This window comes from Motacilla alba, chromosome 1 (genome assembly GCF_015832195.1).
Source record: "Motacilla alba alba isolate MOTALB_02 chromosome 1, Motacilla_alba_V1.0_pri, whole genome shotgun sequence".
NCBI classification, from domain to species: domain Eukaryota; kingdom Metazoa; phylum Chordata; class Aves; order Passeriformes; family Motacillidae; genus Motacilla; species Motacilla alba.
In genome coordinates, this window is record NC_052016.1 from 114348805 (window position 1) to 114370829 (window position 22025).

Genomic DNA, 22025 nt, shown 5'->3' on the forward strand with positions numbered 1-22025 from the left:
CTGAGCATGTAGTCCACAGGAATATACTGTGTTAGTCAACCTCACTGCTGTAAGTCCATAAACACAAAAGGACGTCACTATCAAACCATGGCACTAACAATTTCACAACTAAGAAACAAGAGATCAGTAGATTTCTGTTGTAGGGGATGAAGAGCTCCTGAGTGCCAAGTGCAGGCTGAGATAGGCCACTCTGCTCCATATTGTGGATGCTGATATCAGAAGTCTGGAAACAGTCACTAGGTCCTTATTCTCATCTACTCATTTGGAGAATGTGAAGTTGTACTTTGTCCCTCCCTCCTTTAGCAAACACAGGGCTAGGTTGAGCAGTCATTAACCTGGAGGTGAGGTTTAGCTCACTAGATGATTTGCTGAATTTGCACATAAAGTCTCCTTTACAAACACTGCTGCCAGCAGCAGAAAGAATACTGCCAGGCAGCCTTAGAAATACCAAATATGTAAAATACCTAAGCACTCATGATGGTGGTGAATTATTTACTAATTCTTCTCTTTGCCTAGGACCAAGGCAGTGCATAACAAAGTTATCCCCATTACCTATTGCTATTCCTTCTCTGTAAACAGGTAAGGAATCTGGAGCATCTTAGCTTGGCACCCTTTGAAAGTGCTAAGCAAGCAGCCTGCTGTCATTTAGCCCAGCTGGCGAGGAACCCTGATTGCACCCCAGGATTTGCATTGGTGATAAAAATGAAAGTATTAAAAAAAAAAATATGGAGGAACAGAATTTGCTTAGCTGTCTGGCTGTCTTGTGAAAGTTTGTACAGTACAGTACAACAGCATTGTTGTTTTGAAGTTACAAATAAAAGAGAGAGGGAAAATTTTAGAGAGTTAAAACTGCGTGTTTTTTTAAACTTCTGCTCTGTAATTAACTATTTAGTGACCAGACAATTCAGACTTAAGGTAGAGAATAACCACTCTGTGCACTTTAATCAAGGTTGGAAATTCATAAAATATAAAAATCTTAGATAATGATAAGTCCTAGAAAACTACAAGTTGTTCACACACGTTTTTATTTTCTTTCTAATACAACCTCCTCCTACTCTTTTCATGGACATATCATGTTCAAGACTGTAGAAGATTACACAGCATAGAATCAACTGTGTGGTTGTCTTCACAAAAAGTGTGCTCTTGGATCTTGGAGAGTATAGAGGCTACACTAGCACACTCCCAGAGCTCCCAGTCATGCCAGCACAAAAAGCAAGCTGAATCGAGAATTCCATTCTTAGCTTCAGTCTCACCTATTTTGCTTCCAAGTACACAGAGAGCTCAAAGACAATTCACTGAGGTATCCCTGAATGCCTATAAATGCTGATTTATCATTTCTGCTCTGTCTTAACATGTTCTGCAATGTTCAGATCATGGCAAGCATGTTCTACATTACTGTTTCAACATTTCTAGCAGCTACTCTCAGTGCTATGTTTTCTCCCTTTTTATTTGCAGGACCACGCTATGCAAGCAAGGCCAGTTTATTAAACTGTTCACCAGTATTTACAGTTCTCTAACTTCCATGCAGAATTTTCCACTCGGACCCCTTTGCTCCTGTTCCCTTAGCAACACAATCTTTTCAGTTACCAAGTCCCTGCTACATTCCCTTGCACCAGTGATGTCCTTATTGCATCCTCTTTCTCATCAGAGTGGCCAGAGTGGTGTCTTCACTTCTTCTTGCCTTGAGTTTATCTCTCCCTTGGCTTCCACTGTACCTGGGCCAGGAGGTCTGTGGTGCTGCCCAGCTCAGCTTCTGCAGCTGTCTGGTCTTCCATCCTATTTTATGATGTCACTATCTTCCCTGCTTTGGAGGAACAATGATACTTTAGAGGATCCTTTGGAGGATCATGACTAGACTATTGAGTTAACAGCAACACTTACTGAAGTAACTTGAGTCAGTGAAGAAAAAGGATATAGCAGCTGTGATTAGGTGCTATTTTCTTTCACCAGGCAAGAAGCTACATCTTGTCATGGACTTGATTTCAAAAACTAAGCAGCTGTAACTTCTGCTCTTATCGACTCTAGCACTAGATGACAAGTCTGAAAAAGAGTTTTAATAAAAACAGAAACTCCAGGTGGGAACTGACTTGGAGACTCAAAGCTGACTGCTAAGTCTCCTTCTATAAATGTTTTCATATATGATTGTATATTTGTGCACTATTGCTCCATGGACCATAAGCTGAAACAAAACCTTGTTGCAAAAAGATTTCTTTCTCTTTCAAGACTCATGAGTTCTAGTGATCTTTTTCTACTTTTTCCTTTCCCATAGGAGTGCAAATCCACTGAAAGCCGTGGAGCTGACTGACTTGCAGCACCACAAGAGAGTCAGCATTAGGAGGCAGAAGACAGGTTGTTACAGAAGCCTTGTACTTGTCAGCAAACTACAGATCCCCTTCTCTTTGCCTCACGCGGATAATTGCCCTCTCGTTTTTACAATGGAACACAGTACACGGGTATTGTTTAAAATTGTTTACAAACAGCCTTTTCAGAACTGATTGGAGAAATTATGCCAAAGCCACAGTCATGAACAGCTCAGTGTTTGCTAGGATTACCATGTTTGATGGGGGCTTCCCATGCAGACACCTTGGAAGTAAGCTCCATCCCGCTACAGTGTGTGGAAGATGATGGCACTTTAAAGGATGGAGAAAGATTTGGGGACCTGACCAAAGAATTGTGCATCCAAATGAGAGAAAAGAAATGCAGTTGAACTGGCATTCCTGTTGTGCCAGAGGATTTGAAGATAGTGAAGAGAATTGCTGGTCTGTTTAGAGCCCTGCAGGGACAAAGACACTCATGGTTATTAGAGGAATTTATTTCTGGGCTTGCAGTCTCCCATAGTGTCTACTAAAGAGTATCAGTTCAGAAAGGCAGCAACATTTTCTCCTTTTCCTTTACTGGCAAACTACAGTGGTTGTCATTAATCACCCTGACAATATGAAAATGCAGCATTATTCTGTTAAGTAGTTCTATGCCTTCTGATTTTTCACTGATTTACCACATTGTCAAATGCTATCTACACAGACAAGACACACAGTTGTGTGTAGTGAAAAAGGAAAAAAAAAAAAAAAGCTTAATCATAATTAAAATATTTGAACCTGGGGTGTTGTTTTTAACTTCATTTTCTTGCTTGTTTATATTATTAATTTGACTTTATTTTATTAGCATAGCTGCTTTTAAAAGTAATATTCATTGTAACATGCTAGCCAGTCTTTCATCTGTTTAGGAAAGCCAGAAATACTTTTTCATTATATAAAAGCCTTCATGGTGAAATCTTAATCCCACCATTTCTACACTGAAATCAGATGGGATAATAGCAATAAGTCAATAATTATGGAAGAACCTTTAAAAGTCCAGAGAAAAAGATTCAGTAGGTGTCTGTACCACATTTTTCTGTTACGTGAGGGACTGTGAACCTGAGTGGAAAAAAACAACTCGGTGATTCTCCAGATTTACATTTCATTTTGGTTTCCAGCTAGTCAGAGGGCATTTTGTGTCCTGACAAGCAGGAAAAAATATGCTGGAAAGATGGAAAAAGCACTTTTCCTGCTAGCCAGCACTGGGAACATGGCAAAGCCACCAGGCTGCCCCAGCCCCATAGGGGCAGGGCTCAGGGAAGAGCAGGCAGGGAATAAAAGGGGAAAAAAAAAAAGGGCAAATATTTTCCAAACACTTTTTTATTTCTAAATATCTGACACAGCTTCGCACTTCAGTCCCTTCTTATGCCCATAAAGGTGGCACTTGAGGTGTTCTTGTGGGTAGAACGTTAGGACGGAATTTAGGTTCACTTCTTGGCCAATTAGAGTATTTGTATCTAACCTTTAAGAAGCACCTGAATGTCACAGCTCTTCCTGCCTTATTTATGAACTGACAATAATATAATTTTTTAGGATGTTTTGAGTTGATCTAGCCAGATTCATTTAGGAAATTAAATAAGAGGCTAATAGGACTAGATGTGGAATCAGGAACTATTTAATACATAAGACAGCATCTATCATTGCTTGGGATTTCTTTGCAAGTCATCATTAACCATACGACATCTGAGTAGAAGTGTCCTGAGCACAGCCAGAAAACACTTCTGAAGGTTTTGCATGAGAGTAGTCAGGAGAGAATCTCATGGATCAGGGGGAAGCAATGTATCTTGAGTGGCCCTACAGTGCTAATTCAAGCCTTAATTGCAGAATGTCTGCCATTAAAGACATAATATGCACAACATTATAAAAGGGCAGAGTCTGGCTTTGAAAAACCAAAATATTCAACAAATGTCTTGATGATTTTTAGAAAATTCTGTTAAGTAGTGAAACTTGCAAATTAATGTGACTGATTATTTTTTAGTTCTACATGGAAAGCAATCACAATTATTGCATTTTATATGCTAGAATAATATAGGCAGTCTATATTAAACACTGAATCATGTTAATAGATATTCATGTTAATAGATATTCCTGCAAAAGATTAAAAATTAAACATTTAAACAAAATAATTTAAACATTTTTAACAAGAGATTAACAGTCAAACTTTTTTTCAAACTACATCCCTAAACTATTAATTTTCCTGAGTTAATGAGTTCTGACCTTTTACTGCTTTAGAGCACAATGATGATTCTGGAAGTTGAGATTTACTATTTTTGTCAGCATCCTAATTTCAGAGATGCCTTTTAAAAATCCAAGTGAAAATTTCATCATGTTAAAAACATTAAAAGAACCCAGATTTTGGCATACAATTCTGAGATGATGGATGAAATCTGAGAAAGGTACTGAATAAATACTAAATAGATGAATCCTAGAAATCAGAATTCTTTAAAATGTGCTTGCTTCTAAACAGCTACTGAAACCGAGATTATATTGTTGTGTTTTTCTTCTTTTTCCTGAGAATGGAAACAGGGGCTTTCATTTCTACTGTGGGGAATATATGCTACAAATTATTGATTTTACATCTATTTAAAGAATATTTAGAATAATCTCAGCTACATTTTCCTTATATTTTGCTTTTCTTTAACTAACAGACAAATTTTGCTTTTCTTTTGCTAACAGACAAAACATACAAATATTGATAGCCTATTTTTTTTCTTCAGTGTATTCTCTCATTTTGTTTGTAGAAAATCCCATTTCACATTACCATATCACTTCTTAGTCCATATGATTTCTTTCTCAAAAGATACAAGACTGTCATGAGATACACACGGATGAACTCAGAGGATCTGATGCCCCTCATGCGTGAATTTCTCTGCACGTGTGAGTATCCCACCCATAATAATAATATGATGAGAACACAAGGCAAAAATTCAGTTCAAGTAGTTATGATCACAGCAGAAGATAAAAGGGAACAGGGAAAAAGAAAATTCTCCCCCTCGTGGCAAGGAAGTAGCACAAGCCAACTCCTTTCTTAGGTTGGTATCAAACATCAGTGTCAAAATTCTGATCTGAACTGAAGGAATAATGTGCCAGATACACCAGTTAAAGGCCTCCTTTTGCCCAGGAAGAAGAGTGCTCTAAAGCCCTATGCCTCAAGAATAATTTGGCAAAACCCCTTAGAAAGCTAAGTTTTATGGCAGCCAGGAACTATGCATACAGGTGTTTTTAGTTTAAACCACTAAACTTCCAGCTCTGTAGAATAAAGTGCTGCATCAGTCAATAAAACCTGCACCATAAAGCCTGATAAAGATTAAGTTTCTTTACCCTTTCTCAAAATGGTTCCAAATACAACTGCAACGTCTCTCAACCTGAGAGCAAAATTAGAATGGAGCGGCTAAAAGCACTTTCATACATGCATGCAACTACACACACAAAGACAAATGCACAGAGGATTCAATCAACAGCAACACTTTAGACTTAAGAAGGCAAATTTATGGCCAGGAAAAACAGTTTTGGAGACAGACATAGCACTTTACAATAATAGCTAACAAAAATGGTGGAAAGAAGCTCTTTGTTTAGTAGTGATAAAGGAAAATCAAACACTATCACTTTTGGAATTTTATTAACTAGAACCGACAATAAAGAAGAGTTTGAACATTTGAAAGAAACACTGTGGGTAAAATGATGAAGTGTAAGACTTAGAAGACATTTCTGGAAATCTGCATAGTTAGAAAGTATATTCACAGTTTCTGGTTTGTTGAGAAACATTTAAAAGTCCAAGAAATCCAAGTCCTTTCCTAGATAAGATGGACAGACACTGCAGGACCACAGAACAATAACCTCTGATTATTAACATATTCCAGAGGACTGTATCAAGCAGATTCTAGAGAGAGACTGCAGGAAATCTTACTGATGAATGCATGAGGCTTTAGACATCTTAAAAGGAGAATACTTGTATCAGAAGGTCCTGATTTCTTTGCAGGATTTTCCACCAGATGAAGTACCCCCTACCATTCAAACAAGCATTATGCATTTTCTTCATGAGTATGACATCAGAGTTCTAAAAGAATAAAATTGCATAAAGTCTGAAAAATATAATGAACCTATAAGAAAGGAGGAGCACCAGCAGGATCCCCCTGCCCTTCGTGCTTACAGACACGATTGAAAAAGGTGAAATCCTAGAAGTAGATAAGGGCAAGTCAAGAATTATGTCACAGAACTCAAACCCTACAAGTCTTTTCCCCCAGCCAGGCTGCACCCCAGGACACTGAGACAGCAAAAGCTTTGCAGTCCATGATGCCACTGGCTTTCTGGGCTGCAAGTGCATGTTGCCTGCTCATATCTAATACCTCATCTGCTAACAACCCCGGGAGGGTTGTTCTAAAGTCCTCCATCCCCCATCAGGATTAGATCAGAGGTGGAAAAGTCAACGTGCTTAGTCACAGAGCTGCCATTCAGAGGGAGCTAGATAGGGCTGGGCCAACAGAAGCCCCAATGAATTAATCAAGGAATCCAAAGTCCAGCACCTGAGAAGTCCAACACTTTGCAAGAATACAGTTTGGAAATTGATTAGCTCAGAAGTGGCTTTGCAAAAAAGGATCTGGGGTACTGTGGGCAGCAAGTGGGACATGAGCCAGCAGTGTGCCTTGTTAGCCAAAACAACCAAATATATCCTGGGCTGCGTTGGCAGCAGCACAGCCAGCAGACAGAGAGAAAAGACTACCCTTCCTCCCTCAGGTCTCATTGGGCCACATCTAGAACACAGCGTCCAGTTTTGCACTGGTCAGAACAGGACCTTGATGAACCAGAGTGAATTCAGCAGGACAGCACCACGAAGTCATGGGGCTGGGGCCCTTGCTCTGTGGGGAGGTCACTAAAGAGTTTCAGTCAGGCTCTTCAGAGGGATGCTTAGTGTGAGGATGAAAGACAACAGGCATAAAAGCAAATGAGGATATAAGGGAAAATTGCACCATGAGGACAGTCAAGCTGGAACAGGTTGCCAAGAAGCTGGTCAGTCTCTGTTGTTGAAGGTCTTCAAGACCTGTCTGGCTAAAGTAACCTGGTCTACCAGTGTTGGCCATGTTTTGTGCAGAATGTTAGACTGGGAGAATCCTTGGCAGTCCTTCTGACTGGAATTATTCTGTGATTCTATGACACTAATTAAGGAAATGAAAACTCTCTAAGCCACCACAGCTAGACCTCACACAGCTCAGGAAAAAGGGAAAATATGGCAACAAGGTGCAATCACACAGAGATAAGTTGCTAAAAGGGATTCTAGTGATTTTTTTTTGACTAACAGGCTAAGCTCATAAAACCTAAGGAAATGAAACTTCAGTGGTTATGTTGTCCATCATTCATTTCCAAAATTAAATTTTTTAGCCTTTTAGCCAATTTCAGCCAAATCTGAGAAGAAAGTCTCAGAGGTAATTGTGCTGTTATAGGATTTTGAAAAATTGGTTGCTGGAGAGGAGAAATAACATTTTTACTAGTTTTAACACTCCAAAAAGACAAGCAGAGGGTCCCTGAGCTCCATTTAGATTGGCAACTGTATTCCAGCCATGCAGCTAATGCATGCACAGATGCAAAATACAGGTATGCTTGGTATTCTATGGGAATTATGTCTGAATTTTTTGGTTTATTGTCTTTCAGCCTTGGCACCCACCTCTTTTTAATTTTCTTGCTGTCATACAAGACTTGTGGACAGAAAGAGTAAATCAGATAATCTGACTAGAATTGAGGCTGCACAATCTTACAGTTTTATCCTCATGTAGCCCTAATAGATAGAGAATTGCCTCAAGGTCTTAATGGAGTTATTACTAAACCAAATTTTCCTGAGTGATATCAGCCTTAATGATATAGGAGCACAGCAAAATAATTGTCACTCATTTTATTTTAGTGTAACTGCTGGAAGAAAATCTTCGACCTTACGCTAAGAATTAATCTCTCTTTTGCTAGAAAATCAACTAGACTCTTAAAATTACCAATCGGGTGAAATAATGAAAGTCTAAGCCAGAAGAAACTGTATATTCCAGGAAGAAGCAATTAATATAACATTGGAAAAAACTACTTGCAATGCATTTATGGCACAGTCCCCTGCAGAAGCCCAGAAGATAAGGGGTTAAGCATGTCTCAAACACAGCCTGAAGGCCTGAGCAAGGGCCAAACCAAGGGCTGTTGGTGAGAGCACCCTGTGAGAAAGAACAGCATGTGGCTGAAGAAGGGGCCAGGCACAGGGCAGTACTTTCATGGGACAATTGTCCTTATTCTGGCTCCTGGAGCTAAGAACAGGTCAAGTACAGGGCAAGTACAGGAGTGAGATCGAGGAGGGGGCATGGACTGTTGGCCAAAGCCAGCCCAGTAGTCTTTACTCCCCGATCAAGACTCCTAAAATCCCCCACAAACTCTCTGACCTATTTTCAGAGAGATCCAGAAGAACAAACTGAAGATGATAACTAATTTACATAAAAATCAAGAAACTGAGCTCCAGGGTGGAAAAACTTTTAGTTTTAAAAAGGTGCCTCCACAAAGTCTGGGCGGTGCTTGCCCCATCAGCTGGATCCCAGAGGCCCTTTCTCTCTTTTTTTCCTCTCTCTCCCTCTCTTTTCTCTCTCTCCCTTCTCTTCCACCTGACCTGAGTCAAAATCCACCGCTGTTTACTTATACTGTAACACTTATACAGATTTCCATCATGTGTATAATTTAGTAATAAAACTTTGTAAGTGTTTATGGCCCATCTGACTCTTGTTTTTTGAAAAGGGCTTCTATAAATCTAGGGTACTCTCATCCTGTTAATGATGGGATGCCACAGTCCCCTCAAAATAACAGTAAAAAAAAACCTGATGTTATGCCTACTTTTACAAAACATCCCTGCAATACTCTGCTTCAAGTTAAGGAGGAAACTTTTTTTCTATGATAAACAATTCTTATAATTCCAGTGACAAATAAAAATAAATAAATAAAAGTCTAAATTAATCTCAAAGGTCAAAGTTTTAGGGAGCAGAAACTACTCTATTAATGTGCAGTATATCTAGTGCTATAAGAACTAGACAAAGTAAACAGTTTTTGTCAGTTCCATAGCTACAACGTTTTGGATCACGCCAGAAATATTGACTAGCTTTCACCAAAATCACCTCAAACACTGACTTGCCCATAAAGAAAAGAAAATTTCAAAGCTGACCACCCCCAGTGAATTACTGAAGGTCACCAGGCTGAAGCTTGTAAACTCAAATCTGTTAGTGCCAAGGTCTATGTTAGCACACGAAACTTGCTGCTCTCTACTCCAAACTTAACGCGTGTCTTCTTTCTCTCTTTGGCACATAGGGGTTTATGTAATACACGTAATAAAAGAAAAAACTTCCTTTCAAAATGCCTTGGAGGACGCAAGTGAAAATTATATTTATTAGATGATAGCAACAACATGTACTGAGAGGTGAGAATGGTGATGAAAATTGTATAAAACAGAAAACTGTAACTTCTGACTTCAGCTACAGATGTTAAAAGACTAGGCTCCCTCTACTGCCAAAAATGCTTTCCCGGGAGGTACTCACAGGAACGTGAGCACTGCACCATGGCAACTAGAGAGCAGCAATTCCTTAAAAAGCTTCAAGGGAATTCTGCAAAGGAGCTCACCTTAGCACATCCAATATGCATTGGACCTCATGGCAGTTCCTGCAGCCTCATCCTTCATCCAGTGCACAGCTGATCCAGCTGAATATTCATCCAGCTAAAAAATTCTGGCACAGCACAATGCAGTGATTCAATACCAACAGTGAAATTTGTCAACACTTACAGAAGGTAATAGAAGTCACTGCAAATAAAGTTTTGGACCTGAGGATATCCTCTTAGGCTATATCTACATGGATGGATGCAACTAAGCATGAACGAGCTCTGCCTGTGCTTTGGGATGGTGGGCTATAAATCAGGACTATCTGGAGAGTTACAGAGATGCACTAACACAGCATTGTCCCTAAAGCAAGAACACCCTTCACTCCAGCTGTTTCTCACAGCCTATGACACTGCCCACGATGCCATGTTTTTTTGTGTATCTGACATGAAGGCCCACGTCAGTTCACATCCAGATGCCTCAGAGTCTATTTGCTTCTGCCTGCAATTCATACGTATTTGCATTCCCATAGTTCTACAGCCCACGTATTCATCACTAAACCATAACATCTCCCAGACGTTTCAGCGAAAATCTTTGTTTGTACAGCAGAAAAAGGCTCTACAATAATTCCTGTATGAATGTGGCGCAGTTTTGTCACTGAGCATTTTACAGTAAAGTTATGCTAAGTTATGCTAATTGTCAGCCTTGAGGGCTGGTGATTTTAAAACACACAAGATTCTTTTTCAGCTGGAACACTTTCACAGCACAAACACATGCAAGATTATCTCCCCTACTTATTAAAAGAAATTCTGAATTAGTTATTTTCACCTCATTGTACAATACAGGCACCTTCAATTCCCATAACATTTTCCTGTTTTAAACTCTTTAATTACACTATGACAGTGATTTAATAAACACAACTCTTTTCCCAAAAGCTGCAGTGTTATTCCTTATCCTGCCTCAAATTTGTTATTAAAGTTTAACAAATAATTTTAGATTTCATTTATAGCAGTTCCATTTAGAAGATGATCTTATATATAGTGGCCCATGAAAAGAGACATTTTAATGGCCATATATAAGGTAAAAATATTTTCCAGCTTTGTGAAAAATTTAATCTTTTTAGTTATAAACTAGGCCACACAAATATTTATATATATTTTGGGTTCCTTTACATTATAAACACTGACAGAAAGCCCTATCTAGATTGTCTACAATAAAACATTTATATGTTATATTACATATAATATAATGCTTTTTATAATTATTTTATAATTATTTGCTAGCAATTAAGTAACCAGTGAAACTTACCAATATATTACCTTGATGGTGCAATATTATGGGGGTAAATCAAGTGGCAAATTTGTTGCAAAAATTTGATTTAATAGCAACTGCTATGGAATGCATTTTTGTTCAGTAAGCAGGATACGGAAATAAATTAACAACTAATGTTGGCTGTAAGAGTCAAGCATTATAAGCTGCCCTTTTCAAAATCTAAATGAACAATTTGAGTCACTGTGAAAGAAAGGAAGGAAAAAAACCTCTACCCTGCATGTAGCTAAGGCATGGTAACTATTCTGAGATTAACATTAGAAAGGAAGTAATTTTCTTCTCTCATTGGGGATGAACTAATCTGTTCTGGTTTTCACTTTCACCTTGAATCCTGAGCCAAGGGTAATTGTAACAACAAGACTTACAACCTCAACAGAAATATGTGAGCAGACATTTTTTCACAAGAGAACAGCCACTATTTCTCACTTTCTCTTAAAATACCTATGCCTTCCACTAGTTGCTTTTCTCCCAGTACTGAAACATAGCCAGCTAACACTCATTTTTGTCATTCACTTTGTCAGAATTAAAGAAAGTACAAAGAAATGCTGACTGGGCTTGGTGAAAGAGATACATAACAATACATTTAGATATAAATTAAACGGCATTGTTTTGTTACACTTTCTAGCTTAAGATTAATCTCTCCAAATTTTATCTGTTCAAAAGTAATGTCTCTGGCCTTATCTTGTCTGGTCTCCCTGAAGAGTCAGAGACTCACAGTATATAAAAATGCAGTGGTTACCTGTGAAAGTATTGCCTGGCAGTATTGAATTGAGAGAGAACACAGGCAAGAGCTGTAAAACAGGGAGCTAAAACTTGGATAGCTACAGGTAGGTCACATGGCTCACATCTTCAATGACTTCACATTTACAGAGCCCTGTTAGTGCCTCAGATAGAAATTGAAGAAACTGAGAAACTCTGGGAAGGAAAACATAAATAGCCTAAACAGCCCCCTAGTATATCTAAATAAAATTAAAGAATCACCTACAATAATTCTATTTTGATGTTCCTTCAGGTAGATACGGCACTCCTTAAGTGTATGATGTTCCTTAAGAAAGATAAGGCTACAAACCTATTTTCTTAAAAGTTCTAAATGTGCCCCTTTTATCTTTGGGTTTCAGTTTGGATTCTTTGAAAGGCTAAATAGTTTTAAAATGAACAGGCACAAAGGGATTCAGGGCTAAGCATGGTGTTATAGTGGAATGTTAATGAGAAATCTGTACAAGATTGGCACGGGATGAATGAGGGAGTTGGACCACTCTGAAGTAAGAGGTGGAGGCCATGAAAGAAGGGTTGAGGTACCTAATTGCTTCTGGAAATCTGTACCCAACAAAATAATTTCCTCAGTATTCTAACATCAGGGTTTGCACTTGTCAGTTGCTAATAAACACTTCTCCAAGAAAATATCTCATGCTATGAAAAGATAACTTTACTCTTAATGCATCACTTGGGCTGAACGCACATCTCTTAATACTGTACCTCTATAAATTCTACTAAGCAAGAAGAGCACAGAAGCTGAATCTGATTCAGATGCCATTGAGAGGAATGTCCTCAAGGCTGGCTGGTTCTGCAGTAATTCAGAACATAGGCATATACCTACATTTGAAAAATTAATGTATTTCATTTCTTTTTTCTAAAATCTTGATCCATGGATTGGATTAGGTCTCAACCCAACAGAATGTATCAGTAAGGGATTATGACATCTGCTACTATTACTTAGAAATATTACCATAAAATATTATTTCTCTGACAATGAATCAATTATTTATGCACAATAAATGTTTTTCCTTCACCATTACCAAGCTAATCAACAGCTAATTCAAGGTTATTCAGAAAAAGCTGAACTGTTGTACTGTTATCCAAAAATGAAACTAATTCTTAGTATAAACCTATTTTTTTATAGTTTACTCCTATTACTATAAAAATTGCTAGATGTCTGTGAATTTCATACAGCCTCAATGTATTTTTATTATCCTTATTATGGATTTGCTATCTTTTCTTATAAAAAATTGGCATCTCACTTTTTTCTACTTTTCAGGATTATCTAGAAGCATTTTCTAAAGATATCTGATATCAACTTCTCCACATTCTCTCACAACTTTTAATTTATAGTGGATTTGAGATGAATTAGATGTGCATTAATATAGTCAGTAATGTAGGCCCTGAAAGATAATTCCTAAATAAGACATGAAAAAGGCAAAAATTAGCTGCCTGGCAATTCAGTATTTTGCTATTGAATTATATTAATTTAAGTATTTTTCTAACTTTTTCTGCCTTGTGTATCTTCTTCTTTTCTTTTCTTTTTTTTTTTTTTTTTTTAAACACTCTCATCTGCAATTCCTACAGAAATATTTTAAATTAACATCTATTCTGGAAAACTTTGTTGCACTTCATTGATTCAGTGATTTATGACAGTTTCAGTGCTCCCTTAATTTTAGGGAGTGCTTGTTTCCAGAAGAAAGACTTAGGCATAAATATCATGGGAAGATGATATCCTGAAAAAACAAACAAGATCTTTTACAAGTGGCATGCTGATAGGATAAAAAGTTATATAAGACAGGGATTTAAAAGTCTACTTTCTATTGTGTTTTTTTCCCCAAAAATTATATGTTCTCATTTAAAAATTATATGGTTTCATTTAATTGCTATATAGGGACCTGGTGTTAGTGTCACTTCCTAAATAATCATGATTCATACCAAAAAAACCCAGTATTTAAGACTGCTGGAAAGAAGGAAAACTATTGTGAAATTTTGGTACAAGGACAGGAAGAATCTGAGGGGTTACTCTCACTGGCACTGAAACCTTACCTTTCAAAATTCAGATTCTATTATCTTAATACAACTATTGGAAAGATAACATAAAAATTTCGTATCAAGCAAAGGCTGAAGTTATAAATTAAATCATCAATCGCTCTTTAGCTCACAAAAGACAAATCAGGCCGCTGCTGTTTCCTGGAGTTTGTTTTGCACTCATAAAACTGAAACCAAGGAAACAAATTCCACTTGGTGTAAGATGATGGCACTCCCATTTATGTGTTGGGAACACAATGAGTTACCGTGTTCTGAAATTACCTGGAACAGAAAAGAAAGTCACTCCTATCAAAGAACCATGTTTAGATACAGGCTTGACTTAAAAAAATAGTAAGTGAAGATTAGTGGTTCACTGTTTTTGGGAAAGAATAAGAAATTTGCATTTGTCCTAGGTTTCTAAAGCCACTGGAAGGGTGCTCTAGGATGACCACAGCATTTTTGCTTTTTTTTTTTTTTTCCCAGTAAAATATTGTCTATTATATGACACTAAGTAGAATATGAACTCTTATTTAAATACAGGCAACATGACAAAGAAACAGTGTGAAATAAGGTTTTCAAAAACTGCAGAAGAACTGCACTTGTAAAGCTATTTGAGTGCTCACCATTCATAGTGTATTTCTGTCAAACTGGTGCAGGCTGTGCTATAAAAGAACTGAAAATCTATTTTGATTTCTAATTAAAAGGAACTCATTCTAGAGTTAATTACAAAGTATCTAGATATGAATCAGGACTTCAAGGAAACCAATTTCACACAAAAAAATACAACAGGAAGGTTTCTGATGTCTTCTATAAGATTTAGAGTAAGCTCTCTGCTAGTAACTACAGTGGTAAGGAAAGTTGCTTTGTTCTTCCATCGGTCATGGTAATCGTTGACTTTTCATTTATAAAAATAATAATTTACATGCTATTACAAGCCTTTGATTTCATAAAACCAATATTCAGAGATGAAACATAGTTCCAGTATATTTGCTCCTGGTACCTTTCAAACATGGAATACTCACATTCACTTAGACACACTCCCTTGAAAGCAAGACAGCTCCAATAATAATTCCAAACCTGTCCTTTAGCGTCATTATCAACAGCATAGCTCCTAAACACAGCTTCATCCATGTCTCCAGGGCAGAGTTACACTGACACTTTCACCCCTTACAGACACAAACTGCTAGAAGTAAAATGCTAAAGGCCATATTGTCTTCCTTCACCTCATCCTTTGGATTTGTGTGCAGTCCAAATGCCCCTCAAAGAACAGCAGAAGCTATAGGGATCATCTAGAGTTCAAAAAAAAAAACTTCTTTAAGGCTGACAACAAACCCAAAATATTAAAAACAAAAATAAAGGTGTGTGAATCAGAGAGCAGTCAAGCTTATCATCACCTTGAGCTGCTGTCCAACCTACTGACACAGGGTAAGTGCCCCAGGCAAAGGCCAGCTAGACAGTAATCATACTTTACAGTTCTCCACTGCCTTCATCTGATGACCTCAAAATACTCGACAAACACTAATTCATTCCACCTCACAAGACTTCTGCTGCTGGCTAAATACCACTACAGCCTAAATAACGAATAATTGAGTGTCAGTGGTCATAGTCCAAGCTTTCAACTGACTAAAATTGCTATGCAGAAGTGGCAGAAAATGCATATGACGAGATTCTAAAGGTTTCTCAAAGATTGGTCTACTAACAGCAACAGGCTGGGCAAAGCCAGTCTCTAGGGAAAGGAGATTCCAAAGGTTTCTCAGCTTGGTGTACTAAACCAGTAAGACTTTGGGCAAAGCCAGTCTCTGGGAAAAGCTCAACACCAAATATCTCCTGGTCTTATTATCTGTGCAAGCAGATTTTCTTCAACTCTTTTTCTTAACTTATCTTTCATTTTTGTACATGGCAAAATGACTTAGAAGGAATTTTCTTACCACGTCAGAGCAGGACTTGCTATTTGAAAAAACCAAAACCAACAAAACAACAGGCAAAGAAGAAGAATTTATAAACTTCACCATATTATAAATCTGTCTCAGTTTCTTACACTTTAAATGTTGAGACAAAGCAGAGGTGCCACAAAGATTGCTGACTTAGGTTTTTTACTATTTATATCTCCGATTATTATTTTTTTAAGCTTTACTCTCTTCTCTCTCCAGCAATCTAAAATCAAAGCTAGTGACTGGCTGACAGTAGAAATAATGTCTCTAGGAATCTGCAGAGTGACAGCTGTTTACCAATATTTCTAAACAAAGCAAACATAGAAGTTACCAAGGATTGGATTGTAGAGCAAAGTCGGTACAGGCTAAACCCACATGAAGTATTTTTTTTCTTCCAGTAACTGCTTACACATTTAGAATCATGTCTCATTCTATCATTATTGTTACATTATTGTACAAATTATTAATGTAATAATTTGCACATAAAGCTATTTTTAATAATAATGGCAAAGTTTTTAGCAACATTTTCTTAGATAAATGATATTTCAAAACATATATGTAGTGCAAAAAGTGATAATCTATGAAATATCAACCTATTGTCTTTGAGGTGGCATAGCAAACAAAACTTTTAATGTCAAGTTTTCAGCATTGACTGGAGAGCCAGTTTTGTAGAATTCCTATGAATGCAAAGTTTCAATGAATGGAGCTATTGATATACACAAAATGATTTTCATTATCAGATTAATGTCGTTCATTCTCAGAAGAACTGTCAAGGACTTTTCTGTGGTAATTCAATAAATGCTTGAAACTATGACTTTTCAATCTAAGGCAAAGTTATTTGCTAACTGTTAAGTACTCATGCTGGAAAAAGGGTATATCCCATAAATCATGGCAATTCATGTATCATTACCAGTTCAATGGGTCAATGCAAGCGATAGCTGGTCAAAATATTTTCATATTTTCAGTTTTAAAAGAACATTTCTATATAGATGTTCTACACTTAGTTAGAAGAAAGTGTTATTTGTGACAAAAAGAAGCAAAAAACTAACCATCAACAATAGGCCAAATACTGAAGAAAGCCATCAGAAAGAGTAAGCTTTAAAAGCCACTTACGCTTGTCGGTCCCTGTACATCTTGTTAACTTTCTCCCATTCCAAATTAAGTTGAGTCAGCTTTTCTTGTATATTTGCTGCTTCCTTTGGTGTGACATTTTTCAAAGCAGGTGTCTTCTTGTTGTTAATAATTTCTACATGACCTTGCAGTCTCCCCAGGCTATCCTTTATGCTCTGTAATATCAAAAAAAAAATAAAAACAAAATATTGTTTTTAAAAATAACAAGTAATTGTTTATAAAAAAGAAGAAATTGGTACAAAATGCTAATTAACCCATAACATTGATAATAAGAGTAATTTTACAGTGACCTGGTATAATAATTGAATGTCCATCCTTTCTTGAAGACTGAACTAAATAGATCTGAGGAAGTTGATGGTTGGAGGGTAAACAAAGTGCTATTTGTTCAAAAGTTCTGCATGTCAGTGTTTACATCTCCTGACCGGACAAAATTGGTTATAATTTTTTAACTAATTAAAGTTATTACACTCTGTTTACTACTTTGTAAAATATAGGACTTGAAGTCCTCACGTAAATGCAAAGGCAATGCATTGAAATTATTGCATACAAAACTACCCTGCAAAACCAAAGAAAAAATACTCTGGGTTCCCAGGGTTCCCAAAGCTCTAGCACTATAATATGCTATTTGTTGGGGGCTGGGGGGGAAAAGTACATTTCATAACGTTCCCCATATGAATAATAATTTGAATGTTCAGGTCTTGAGAAACGTGACTTACATTTAGCAGACTAAATGAATATTTATAAATCAAAAGGGAACGGTAGATGTCTTGTCTCTGGAATGAGTCACAATAAGGAACGTTTCCTCCTTGTCAGCAATCTATCATGTGGAGGGAAAGCTGGCTGGGTCTGTGTCATTACTCAACAAACCTCATCTGACTTTCCCAGAAGAATGTCTCACATTCTATGTTCCTTACTCAGGTCTACCTAAATCATTGTTTTACACACTCAGGGCCTGGATAATTCAGATATTCAATGTTACTAATCTGAATATAAGAAATATCAGATGACAAAAACATAAAATGCCTCTAAATACTGCAAGATATATCCCATTAATATAGAGGAAGCACATCTGCACAAAACCTCATCCCTGACTTAAAAATTGCACATTCAAAGAATATCCCATTAATATAGAGGAAGCACATCTGCACAAAACCTCATCCCTGACATAAAAATTGCTCATTCAAAGAATGGAGAAAATGTAATTGAAATCTTATAAGCTGCCAGGACACACTCAAGCACCCAAGTGAAGTGGCCCTCTTTTCAGTAGGTGTGAATATCAGCTCATCTGAGACACACAAGAAGGCACTTCTTGTGTTCAATATGTTTGAGTAACCAAATTAGGATTAATATATGTGCCTATGTATATTTACATTTTACTCTTTTTCAACCAAATAAATCAATTTTCTAAATATTAAAAATAGGTGAAATGTATCTAAGCACCTCAGAATTGGTGAGTGACACATCTCTTAATGTTTAAAATTAGTGGTCTATGAGAAAGGTATAGAATTTCTAAGTCAGAATTTTGCTTTTGTTTAAAGCAGAGCTGCTACAGACAGAACAAGGTGATACAGCTGATGTGCTGTAAAGGAGTATAAGAATGTCCATGAGAAAAAAAAATAAAATAGAAACCATGTACATATATACATGTACACATATACTAACTAATGTATCTCAAACATATTCCCCATCTATCTTTCATGTTGAAGAGAATGATCTGCAAGCAGTTACCAACAATGCCTTGGGAGATTTTGTAACATAGTTAACAGAAGCCAACAAAGCTAATTTATAGAAAAAAAGGATAACAGAAAATCATTAGCAGCTGAAGTGACAGTAGCCTTGAGGGACTGATCCATCTCACTGCTCTTAAAAGAGAAATCCAAGCACTAGAGACTCAAGCCCCAGTTCATTTTCACTACCTGGAATTTGTCTTTATCTGCCAGAGAAAGACAACTTCCTGTTAAAATTCAGTTCCTTGGCTATTTGTGTACAAATCTGTCACCAAGCACAGTGTTACTGACAGATCTATTTGGAGAGTGCATGTGAGCACACACAGTTCTAAGTTATGTTTAATTGGGCTCTATTGAGCTGCAGCAGAAAATCACTCTGAATTTCATATTACGTGATTATTCTTGATAAGAATCACTTAGTACACATCAAATATGTATTCTACTGCATAAGATAAAAAATACATTTTTTCGACATTCTGAAATTTTTGTAGAATGATGACTTATAATTATATGTATAGCAGATTTGTTACAATATTTAATGCTTTTTCTACTAACTTGAAATCCAGTAACAGCACAGTTGTTAGTAAACACGGATGGCTGGAAAAATTCCACAAATTAATTACAATTTAAAAACCTGTAAAGAATTTGAGTTACAATATCTAGTATGGGTATGACTGGCTTCATAAACCATTTTGAAAGGGGATCCTTGCTGCCAGAATCCTGGATGTGTGATGTGTACAATGAATTCCTATATTCTGAAATACGACACAGTAGAAAACAGTGCAAAAAACCTGCTCTATCTGTCAGTACATGAAGGATCACCAAAGGAAAAAAGAAGAGAAAAGATGAATCAGAGCATTAAAACATCTACATTTAAAAAACAACAGGGAAACCAACCCAATTTTCAATGAACTCAATAAAATCCATATGGGAAATACAGAGGAAGATGAATAGAAGCAGGATTGTTAGAGAGATTATGCATGATATATATTTATCTTACATACATAAGAAATCTCTTCCTCAGAGCCAGATGGCTTTCCATATTAAAACTATGACATCATTAAAAGTATGATTGCTAAGTGTATAATCATATTCTACAATAAGATGTTCCTGCCAAAATTAAGAATATTAAAAAAAAAAAACAAACAAGAGACATTAAAACCTACAAGCCCTACTGCAGGTAAAATTATATAATGCAAGTAACCTCAGGACATAAGTTTTGAATTCAAAGGTAATGGAATTAAATAATGAATAGGCATAACTACGCCATGTCTATGACAGTGATCCCTAAAAATTCTACTAACAACTTTTCCACACACGGTTATAAATTAGACTTCTTAAATTCCAGGTAAACTGTTTCATTTTGACACATTTCTCCGATGTGCTAACAAAGAGAAATATGGTTTAGTTTTATTCTCTGGTTAATCATTATATTTATTACAGTGTATACATTTCCCACTAAATAATCTGGAGCTTGAACAAGTCAAGTAGCTTGCATGAGATAATCATTACACGGGAAAACTTTGTCTTAGTATGAACAACATCACCATATTAGGTAGAATATATGCAAACTTTTACAGTGATTTAACTTTTAGGAAACATTTGAAACATGAGTCGCAAGGAAGGATAATTTGCTAAAATCTGAAAGCATTTTAACCATACATTTTTTCATGCAATTGAATCCATTGTAATCACAATCAATTCTACACAGGTAGCTCAAAGATTGTGAACTCCATCAATATGAACATCATCAATAGCAGACAGAAATAATGTCTGTGCTTATAACAACAGTTGTCCTCTTTTGGGAGCATATCAGGCCAACTTTACTAATCCATCAATCTATGAACCACAGTTTTCTGTACAATCAACTCGAGTTTCATCTTTGACAGAACTGTAATATTTATATTGTTAGTAAAAGACTGTCAGCACAGTGATAAAGAAAAGCTGAGGTACTTTATGTCATAATACTTGAAAGAACTTGTAATGGGATCGTGAAAATATTGCAATGCTTACTTTATGTGATAAAGTGACAAGACTTGGGTTCTCTATCTGACTTTTCCACTCCCTAAAGCTTAAAATGAAGAGAAAAATGTTCCAATGAGCTGGTTTCAGCAGTTAGACTAAATGTGCTCATTAAAGCATTACAGTTTAGTAAACGTTAAAAGCTACCAGATTTTTCCTGCAAAACCTCAGATTTTACTGTTTCACATGACTTTGATATAAAAAGTCAGTGCTATGACAATTGATATTAGCAATTTTTTATTTGTATTCAATATTTATCCTAATTGTTAATGAGCAATCATGTTTAAGTCTTACTAAACATATTTACTCTGGAGGAAATGTTCAAAGCTGTTACCACTGATTCTTGTAAATAAACTTATTTTTCCTTTCACAGATTAATTAAAATGGATTTTTTCTGAATGGGAGCGAAAAAAAATCAAAAGCTCAGTTTTAAAACACAGAGCTATTCATGACAGTTCTGTAATTTGATTCATGCAAATCTGTCAGAGAAAAAAAATCAACGACAATTTAATTTCAAACCTTTCCCAACCAGCTGCTGAACAATTTATGCACTACTTTTCTATTTTTACTGCAGAATAATGACAATGATGGATGCTTTTCCTTGGAAATAAATATTCATTAAGCAGGCTCACATCAAACCTATACCCTTCCAAAAGCCCACGAATGTGTAAGACCCATTTGCCTCTTCTAAGAGATTTATTTTGGAGGAAGATGGAACTGTGCCCACAAATGCATCTCATAACAATTTAATAGTTCAGTTAAATTAAACCTATGGTAGTACTTACTTGTAACCTCAGTAATCAATATTATTAAAGTTGGTGTCAACTCCAATAATACCAAATGGATGTGGGTGAACAACAGATTACTTAAGGATATAAATCAGATGAAGCTAGCTCAAATGTAAAGCATTAGGAAGAACTAAAAGGAAGTCATTTACCAGTAAACTTCCTGAGGTTTCTCCATCTTCTGTTTCTCCATCCAATCTATCAGTGAACAGAAGTTCATCAGCAAGGATCAAGTAGGCACTCATTAGCCATGATTTACATAGTATATTACTTGGGGTTTTCTTGTTTTGTTTGTTTGTTTGTTTGTTTGTTTTGTGGGGGTTTTTGTTGTTGTTTGTTTGTTGGGGTTTTTTTTGTGC

General features: G+C 36.5%; 1 protein-coding gene across 10 annotated transcripts in view; it reads right to left on the minus strand.

Moving 5' to 3' along the window:
- DMD (dystrophin) overlaps positions 1-22025 on the minus strand; it is a 1161005-nt gene that overhangs the window by 555900 nt on the left and 583080 nt on the right. For all 10 annotated transcript variants that reach the window (XM_038157590.1, XM_038157575.1, XM_038157541.1 and 7 more), the window contains one exon: positions 17115-17287. In XM_038157590.1, coding sequence (XP_038013518.1) covers positions 17115-17287 — 173 coding nt within the window. The remainder of the gene's footprint in view (positions 1-17114; positions 17288-22025) is intronic.